The 10,237-nt window shown below is 47.5% G+C and overlaps 1 protein-coding gene across 1 annotated transcript; it reads left to right on the top strand.

Moving 5' to 3' along the window:
- Positions 1-2,008: 2,008 nt before the first annotated feature.
- On the top strand, positions 2,009-2,971 carry LOC119391468 (3-beta-hydroxysteroid sulfotransferase). The gene has a single exon (XM_037659147.1). It carries the CDS (start codon positions 2,009-2,011, stop codon positions 2,969-2,971), a length of 963 nt encoding a protein of 320 aa, XP_037515075.1.
- Positions 2,972-10,237: the final 7,266 nt, after the last annotated feature.

The following is a 10,237-nucleotide window of genomic DNA, read 5'->3' on the forward strand; positions in this document are numbered from 1 at the left end:
CTACGACGTCACTCCTCTCGAATGCGGCGCAGACCAGCAGTGGCGAGCCGCGCGCGGCGGTGTCGGAGAGCGCGTGAGATGCTAGCTCCGGTGACCCAGCTGTGTGATATCACTGATCCTCGCGCATGCGCAGCACGGCTCATGACGCTACACGCGAAATCGGCTCCGGCTGGGCAAGTGTAGCTAACGCTACAAAACAGAGCTTATAGTGTCTTGATTTACTTAATGACTATCTTCAGGGTCCCTTTCAACGAGACTATCAAAGACAGCTTAATGTGTCTAGATTTACTTAATGAATATATTCAGGGTTCCTTTCTACAAGACTATCAAAAGACAGGGCTTAATGTGTCCAGATTTACTTAATGACCATCTTTCAGTGTCTGTTTAAACGAGACCATGAAATACAGAGCTTAATGTGCCTTGATTTACTTAATGACTATCTTCAGTGTCCTTTTCAACGAGACCATCAAGGACAGCTTAATGTCTCTCGATTTACTTAGTGACTATCTTCAGGGTCCCTTTCAACAAGACTATCAGAGACAGAGTTTATTGTGTCTAGATTTACTTAATAACTATCTTCAGGGTCCCTTTCAACGAGACTATCAAAGACAGAGCTTAATGTGTCTAGATTTACTGAATGACTATCTTCAGTGTCCCTTTCAACGAGACTATCAAAGACAGAGCTTAATGTGTCTAGATTTACTTAATGACTATCTTCAGGGTCCCTTTCAACGAGACTATCAAAGACAGCTTAATGTGTCTAGATTTACCTAATGAATATATTCAGGGTTCCTTTCTACAAGGCTATCAAAAGACATGGCTTAATGTGTCCAGATTTACTCAATGACCATCTTTCAGTGTCTGTTTAAACGAGACCATGAAAGACAGAGCTTAATGTGCCTTGATTTACTTAATGACTATCTTCAGTGTCCTTTTCAACGAGACCATCAAGGACAGCTTAATGTCTCTTGATTTACTTAGTGACTATCTTCAGGGTCCCTTTCAACAAGACTATCAGAGACAGAGTTTATTGTGTCTATATTTACTTAATGACTATCTTCAGAGTCCCTTTCAACGAGACTATCAAAGACAGAGCTTAATGTGTCTAGATTTACTTAATGACTATCTTCAGGGTTCCTTTCAACGAGACTATCAAAGACAGAGCTTAATGTGTCTTGATTTACTTAATGACTATCTTCAGGGTCCCTTTCAACGAGACTATCAAAGGCAGAGTTTATTGTGTCTAGATTTACTAAATGACTATCGTCAGGGTCCCTTTCAACGAGACTATCAAAGACAGAGCTTAATGTGTCTTGATTTACTTAGTGACTTTCTTCAGGGTCCCTTTCAACGAGACTATCAAAGACAGCTTAATGTGTCTAGATTTACTTAATGAATATATTCAGGGTTCCTTTCTACAAGACTATCAAAAGACAGGGCTTAATGTGTCCAGATTTACTTAATGACCATCTTTCAGTGTCTGTTTAAACGAGACCATGAAATACAGAGCTTAATGTGCCTTGATTTACGTAATGACTATCTTCAGTGTCCTTTTCAACGAGACCATCAAGGACAGCTTAATGTCTCTTGGTTTACTTAGTGACTATCTTCAGGGTCCCTTTCAACAAGACTATCAGAGACAGAGTTTATTGTGTCTAGATTTACTTAATGACTATCTTCAGGGTCCCTTTCAACGAGATTATCAAAGACAGAGCTTAATGTGTCTAGAGTTACTTAATGACTATCTTCAGGGTCCCTTTCAACAAGACTATCAAAGGCAGAGCTTAATGTGTCTTGATTTACTTAATGCCTATCTTCAAGTTCCTTTCAACGAGACTATCAAAGACAGAGCTTAATGTGTAAGATTTACCTAATGACTATCTTCAGTGTCCCTTTAGGAAAGCGAGAACGCTGTAAATAAAAAGAAATTACAGAGTCCTGTGTGGAGAGGAAAACTCATTGGAAAACGTTCATAACGTTGTTGTGCAGCTTGCCGAAGCACGTGGCGATGATGCAGAGGAAGAAGCCAGCCTACCAAATAATCGACGGAATTCCCAGATGCGTCGGCCTGAAACCCGACAGGCTACGGGAAAGACTTAACTTCAGGGCGAAGAAAGGAGACCTTGTGCAGGTAACGTTTCCGAAGAGTGGAACGAATTGGCTGATGTACATCGCGCACTTGATTCTGAAAGAGGGACAACCAATCAGCACGTACCAAGAGTTCGCAAAAAATATGCGCTTCCTCGAGTACATGGAAATCGAGGACTTCAGCGCGTCTCTGCCTCTGAGAACATTCATTACGCACTTGCCGTTGGACAAGCGTACGATGACAGAAGGAGGCAAGTACGTCTACCTCGCCCGCAATCCATGGGATGTCTGCGTCTCCTTGTACAACATGGCGATCAATACGACCATATTCCTATTCCGGGACGGCACGTTCGATGATTACGTCGACACATTCGTAGGAGGCAACTTCGGCTACGGCGACTACTTCGAACACGTAGCAGCGGGCTACGCTCTAAGGGAGGAACCAAACGTGTTCTTTGTGACTTACGAGGAACTCAAGAAAAACACCCGCGAGGTGGCGCTGAGGCTGGCTTATTTCCTGGGAGAGAAGTACGGCCGTGCTCTGGAGGAGGATGAAGCGTTCCTCCAGAAAATCCTGGAAAGATCACACGTTGATAGCATGCGCAGCGTAATGGTCCTCGACTTGACCGGCAAGAGTAATCCACAATGGAAGGACGTGCTCTCCCGGAGGAAAGTCCCCAGCAGCGAAGATCAGGATGTACAGCCGAAAACGTACGAGTACGTGAGAGCTGGCAAAGTCGGAAGCTGGAAGGATTACTTCACACCCGATCTACTGAGGAAGATGGAGAATCGTATTCTGGAAGCGGAGAAGGAGTCCTCCTTGATGGACCTGTGGAAGGACATCCGCGCTGAAGCGATTTCACGCATGCAGGATACCAAATAAACAACTCTTCTATGCCAATTTTAGAACACTTTCGTGTTTCTATACGTCATTTCAACGGAGAGGGGGAGCCCCTCCTTTCTGGACTGTGGCACGGGAGCACAAAGGCTGACGCACGCCGACGTCACTGCCTCGGCAGTGCATTTTTGGGGGAGGTTACGCATGCTTACCACAGTCCAGAGGGAATGTGGCGGCACCTAGGAAGCCTTCCTTGAAAATGTGTATACGTTCGTGTGATCAAGTACATTCGTGAAGCGGAGCAACCAGATGTTTCAAGAGGAAAAAAATAGTTGCAGTTTTGCTCAGAAAACGAAGCAGTGATGAGATAGCTGAGGCAATATTGTCCTTACTAATACTTGCGCTGTGCGTGTATTGTCGTCTCGAGTAAATAATCACACAAAGAGAAAGAGAGTTTTCTAGCTAAAAAAATGTAGGGATAGTTCATCAACTCATAGAGCAGCATTTGGAAGATGTAAGATAAAAATACAGAGATCTTTTTCTCTCTTTTCGAAGTCATCTGTCTTCTCGAGGCTGAACCCCACTCTCGAAGCGATGAGCTAATTGTTCGGTGAATTTCACCATGGAATAAAAGTAATGAGTCTTGATATGCATAACGACAAACAAGCAACAAACGTGGAGTGACGTTGCGAGTACTGCGAGTACGTACATTTAAACGTGTAACTTCTGATTTCACAAGTGCACCTTCTTGACCACGCATGTTTGGTTACGGGTATAACATTGGAGTACAAATGAATGCATCGCGTGTCCGTCTAGAAAGATGCACATCAACTCGTCACAGCCTTTCTCGCCACACTTCCCACTAAGATTCTCCCGACTCACACGCTTGTGACTCAGTAAGTAAGAGAGTAAAGGTAAGTGAGAGTACACTAAACAAATTCAGGTGCCCTTGCCCTATCGGTAAAATGGCGGTAGGCGAAGCTTAACGTGTTCGTTTATAAGGATACACATCAACTCGTCACAGGCTTTCTCGCTGTATTTCCCGCGAGGCGTTTTTCGACGCACTCGCTAGTGACTCAGTAAGCAGTAGAGCAAAAGTGAGAGTATATTTTAAAAAAATGGCAAAGCTTGCATTAAGTCGAGCAAGGCTTGAAACAGCGAAACTGGACGATTCTGAAGTCTGATATGGTTGCTTGTAGGTTGTTGCTAGGCTTTAGCTAGGCGATGCTAGGTTGTTTCTAGGTTGCTTCTATGTGTTACTAGGTTATTTCTAGGTTGATTCTCAGCGCAGAGAGGTTGGAGTTAAACTACAGATAGTCACAGGCACGACACGGATGTCCAAACTCCAGAGACAGAGACTCGCGCTGAAACCAAGCGTTCGCACCTCTCATAGATCTACGGGCACGTCGTCGCTGGCTTCGGGGTCTTCTCGCAGCCGCCGTTGCCTTTACCGTTCCCTAGTATTCTCTCGTTGTACGTACTCGGGGTCTTCGGCTCGCCGCCGTCGCTTCGCAGCCATTTCTTGGGCTAACCGTTGCCTTCTTCATTTTTAGTGGACCACAACTGAGTAGTGGGATTTACCCAATTTCCGTGCCACATACCCGTTTATGATTATGATAGTCTTCTCCGGTCATACGTTTTACCTCCAGCTTTAATAGCTTCGCTGTTAAATATTCCAGGTGCCCTTGCCTTATGGGGAAATTGGCGTCAAGCTAAGCTTGACGCGTGCGTGCCTGACGTACTACATTTCTTTCTTTCGCATTGCGCAGTGGTCCCTTCTAGCTGCTACCTTCCTCCATGTCCGCAATAGGACCTTCATCCACGTGTTTAGCATCGCAGCACTTCATGTTCTACAGGCAACGACGACAGTCATGCGTTCATATCCAGGCAACAATGGAATTTGGCAAAGTGTAATAGCAAGGGACTTCGATAAATGATCACATTGCCATGAAAGAAACGGACAATTGCTGACAAGCCCACAATCGAGAGAGCATCAACTGTTTGAAAAACGGCGTATGTAAATACACATATGACCTACGCACTCGGCCACATTGCTGCACGCTTGCCGGTGTGAGGTCTTTCGCGTACGACGTTAAAACCTGTGAGCTTTAAAAGCTTCGCTTACAACCAAGGCTTTAACGGGTGGCTTCGTGGTTAGGCGGCGACGAGCCCCTTGACCCGGGCGGCGTCTTCTGCTCTCTTGATAACCCTGGCCTGCAGGTCAGGGTCCGAGCAGAGGAGCACCACCTCCCACTGCTCAAAATCATTTGCTTCCCGATTCCTGTTGTCTGGTGCTGGGCACCACAATATAGTGTGAAAGAAACCCGTTTTTTTTTTTTTGAATGCTTAAGTATACTTGGGTAATGGTCCGGGTAGTAGTAGTGATAGGCTACAGAGCTGGGGTAGATACTTGTCTGGAGTCACCTCCATGCTACGTTTTGAGACTTCTTAAGCGGTTTGTGCGCTGGCGAGTACACTGCTCTTGCTAACCTGTAGTGCTAAGTTATTTGCTGATAACTGACTATGCAATTTTTGATCCTAGCGTTACACGCCCGAGTGCTCGGTTGGCGAATCCTCGAGCTGCAGAGTAGGCGGAACCATTCCAGGGTAGGGAGGAATCACCTGGTGCCCAAATAAATGGAATCGGTTTTGAATAACGATTAGTGTTTGGTATGTGTCTCACAGAAGCCGAGACCCAATCTTTCACAAAATTGCGCACTGCTCTTTTGGAATCGCTAATAATGGAATGACAATGTGCGAAAGCTATTGCCAAAGCAATAACTACATCTTCCGCTGTTTCAGTGCTTCTGGTTTGAATTGAACTGCCAGCGAGCATTTGACCTCAGAAGTCTACCACTGCGAGGGACATACAGTGTCGTTCGTTGTATTCTGCTGCGTCGACATAGGCCACGTCTCCAGAGGCGTGGAATTTCTTATGTAAGGCCTCTGACCTTTTAACGCTCCTTTCCTAGGGAACAGACACTAATCCACAACGCCATTGGAGATTTGAGGAGTCCTTCCGCCGACGCAGGCCAACCTTAGAAACTACAGGAGCATACGCCACGAAGACTGCTAGCAAGCGCCTTCGCATGCTTCTCAAAACTGTATGTACGATACCCCTCAGATTACAAATGTAACGTTCCTTTTTAACTCGCTATCGTAAGCGTTTTTATCTGATAAGACTTCTTCGTCGTCTCTTTCTATTCTCCGCAAGTCAGTCTTGTTTCTCTCTAACAGTTCCAACAAAGCTCAATGCCCTGACTGCGGAGGCCTCAGATCGATACCACGAAGCGTGGCTTTTGCCATTTTAACCCCTGTGTTGAACCCCATCTACAAACCACTTTCGAGCTTTCGTTCGCAGCGATAAATCCGACCTACTGCAATCGCTCGTTGGTTGGGCACAAGCACCGGAGGTAACCCGAGAGATCACGCTACCCTCCTATTCCACGGGTAAAATTTGGATACCAAATAAAATTGTTTCAATGAGTCAGTCAATCTCAAGCAGATTGCTTTATACTGTAAGAAAGTGGAATATCCTTTAAAGAAGAGGTAGTCTCACCCTTCCTTTCATAATAGCATAGACAACATTGTTACGGAGACCTAAACGCAGGCGATGAGCTATCAAATAAAAAAAAAGAAAAAGTTGAAGTTTTATGTTATTTCTGACACTACCGGAAAAGGAAACACCTTAAAATATAAGGATATCGACACACACACACAAACACACACACACGCACGATAAATGAAGAATGAATTGCTTCACATGCCAGGTCGCCGCGGTTAGTGGATGTACGCGAAATATTCCTAAGGCTGGCGTCAATGTCTTCAGTGTATGACCTCTGTACTGAAGATTTCAGTCATGTCTGATACATATGCAGGTGCTTAAGCAACCAAAACTCGGGAAACAGTTTTTTTTTTTTCGCGTACTATAGATGTAGATGCATCTCAACAAAAGCAGAGAATACAAGGGCGGCAGTTTCTTTTGCAGCAGGGTTCTCAAACACGCGGCACGTGGCCGGCTTCGCAGGGAATAAAATTTTGTCACTTTGCTAAATGGCACTCCCATTATTTTCTCACCTATTGCGATTAATAGCGCTTTCTTCGGGTAAGCTGCAGAGACGAGACTGTTCTGAAGCAATTTTTTTTCGTGAGGCACCCCACGCGGTCACCATCTTTTCAAACATAACCTCGGAACAAAATCGCTATATTTCCGAATCGGCGTCCGGATTTTTGTCGTTCTGAAGATTTGTATTGATACGTTTTCTCGAATCCTGACGCCAAGTCCGCTTAAGAAATGGCCCATACATGAGATATGGGAAACGCGTTCTTTCAAATGGCAATGTTAGGCGACATTTAATTTTCGACACAAATGGTGAAATCGGGTGGCTAAGTGGCTGCGTGCAACCAGCGCATAAAGAAACAAACGCACGGTGTTGTCTTGATAAAGTGAAAGAATTTATTACTTATTCCCGCAAACGTTCACTCTTCCATCATTTAGATCGTCGGGTGGCGCTTTAATACTCTGAAAGCTCCAGTATAAGATGCTTCAGCGTTTTCTTTATAGCCGGGAACGAGGTCTCAATAACCTGCGACACCTGGCTTCCGATGGGTAGCCAGTAAATCTTGGCGTCCTTGATCCGCTGGCATTGATCCTCGAGATCGCGAAGGTGGTCCGCCGAAACGCGCGTGTTCAAAGCGAGGAAATCCTTGAAGTTCCACACTTCACGAATCATGTCGTTCTGGGTCGACTGCGTCGCGCTGTGAATGCGAAGCTCGAGTCGTGTGCCGCCCTTACTTGACACGTCGAGGATGTCCACGATGGATACCAACTTGCGAACGGCTTCGGTCGCATCCAGAGCGACGTGCAACTGCGCTCTCACCAGGTTGGGGAACTTCAGCAGCGCGGTCAGCAAGAGCCTCTTGCCGCTGAGATCGCTAATAGAGATGCTTCGCAGGTTTCTGCAGCTAGACAGGGTGTTTAAGGCGGAAGGCGTAAGCATCGGGGCGCTGAAGGCGATGCTTAGAAGCTTGCCGCGGCAGCTTTCGGCGAGTAGCATCAACTGTCGCTCTTGCATGTGGAGGCGCGGCACATCAAAGTTCTGTAGATCTGGTGGAAGGCGGAAGCGGCAGTCGAGCCAGCCCATGGCGCAGTTGCCGTACACCGTGATCACTCTCAGCTTCCGAAACTGCTCGAGAGCTTGGGCAACGGTCACGTCGTTCTCGTTCCAGATCTCGCATATCTGGAGCGATTCCAGACTACCACAGCTCCTGGAGGCGCGCAGCAATGCAGCCGTAGAAATCCGGCTTATCGAAAGGCTCGTAAGATGTCGCAGGCGCTTGAGGTCCTCCCAACTCTCTCTCCGGGATATCAGAAGCGAGTTGAATTGTAGTCGCTCGATGCGGGGACAACTGATGCACAGCTGTCGAAGAACGTCGTCGTCGATCTTAACTTCGCTGGAAGCTACCAGAGCCTTGAGGCACTTGAGGTGTTCGAGAGTACGCATGTCGACCGACAGTAGTACGTCCTCGCCGCGCAGAACGACCTTGCTGAGCGATTCACAGTTCCGCAAGATGACCGGCATGCTAGCGTGAGACAACACACGGCCAGGGATCACCATTTCCTTCATCATCTTGAACCGGACAGAGGCCAACGCGATGATCTCGAGGTAAAGAGGACCGGTCGAAATGTCCAGCTTGCGGATCATCGTAGCTCTGTCCAGAATGTCGCTCACGTGCTGCGAGCTTCGTCCGTAAATTGAATCGATGCACACTTCCGTCCAGAGGCTGGGATCAAACGCAAGCGTCTTCCACCTTTCTGAGACTCTGGCTATCGCCTGCAGACATCGTTGAGGAAGGTAAGACAGTACCTTTAAGGCAAGCTCGACTGGTAGATCGTCAAAAGTCAACATGGCCGCTCACTTTGAACGTGCTTTTTCTTCTTCTTTAGCTACCGTAGCTCCCGCAGGGTTCAACTGCGAATGCACACAATCGGCGTAGTCGTCGTCTTCGTCTCTTTCAAATGAGGTACACGTTGTCCCATCGGCTGACAATGATCACAGCGTATGCATCCCTTCAGCAACGATTAGAAGTCTTGTTCGATGGTGGTGTTCACACACCCGAGCATGGCACGCATATGTCTGTCATTATGGCTTGTGTAGCGATCGTTACTAAATAACGCAATAGTCAAAGACGCTCCAACCGGGTACGCACTGACTTCGTTACGCAGCGTCGGCTGGTTGTCGGCAGTCTGTCTCCTCAGTCTATGCCGTGGATATGACCCTCCAAGGCCTACGGGGCCAGAAGTCTTCCGACGCCGCCGTAAAGCTCAGTCAAAGTCGTCACCACGTCCACTGAGCGGTCAAGATACGGCGCGTCAGCCTGCAGACGCCGGAACGGTTCGAGCTTGGAAATGCAGGGAGCCGGCCGACGTGGAGAAGCCGCTTCCAAGAAAGCTTCGGAAGAAACACAAGTGCGTTCGCTCCTGTACTGGAGAGGCCTCGAAGCGCTTCACGTTCTCGCTCGATAGTGTGTCGATAAGCTCTCACGAGACCGCTGTCGATCGTTTCACCCAGGACTTCGGGCATCCGAGTAACGAGCTCCGTACGGCGTCGCGTTTCCACAGACGCGTCCAGCAAGCAGACGAGAGCGTTGGTCCGAACTTGGCAGGTACGCAAAACGCTGCGTTCGCTCAACTGCGGCAACGGCTATACTCGCGGACAAATTTCGTTGGCAAGCGAAGGCTACAGAGCCAAATAGCGCGTGTCCTGCCGCTCATGCATGTAGTCCCACAGTTGCGTCTGCATTTTCTACGTGAGATATAAAAACTACTCCTTTATTTTCTACATCTAGCTCTTTGAGAGAGGCCGCAGCTCACACCAGTGAGATACTCGTATTTGTTTTACTTTATACGTTGTCACCTTTGCGTTTTTGCACGCTTGAGAAAGTCTCGCCTTTTACGTGCACCTCGAATGCTAAGCGGCGTTTGCGTCGGCATGAAACGCTGATGGCGAGCAGCCATCACTTTGAACGGCGGTGTGAAACGCGCGCCATACCCACTTGGCCATACCGAACTACTTCGAGTAGGAGTACATGTGCAGAAGCTCCGCCCCCGCAGCTTTCCCTTCATTGCCAAAAAAAGTTGTCCGCGACTGTAGTGCAAAACAGAGTTGTTGGCTTACGCGACTCGCGTCTCCTGGACAAACCCTGAATAAAAGCAAGACAATGAACATCTTCAGAAACATGCATGCAGCGCTGCGCTTTCCCCTGGTGGCGCAGTTTGGTGCGACAGCGCGCCGGCGAGTTACTACCCGT

Source organism: Rhipicephalus sanguineus, chromosome 4 (genome assembly GCF_013339695.2).
Source record: "Rhipicephalus sanguineus isolate Rsan-2018 chromosome 4, BIME_Rsan_1.4, whole genome shotgun sequence".
In the NCBI taxonomy this organism is placed as follows: domain Eukaryota; kingdom Metazoa; phylum Arthropoda; class Arachnida; order Ixodida; family Ixodidae; genus Rhipicephalus; species Rhipicephalus sanguineus.

Coding starts and splice junctions, on each gene's coding strand:
- LOC119391468 (XM_037659147.1), top strand. CDS start 2,009: ATGATGCAGAGGAAGAAGCCAGCCTACCAAATAATCGACGGAATTCCC.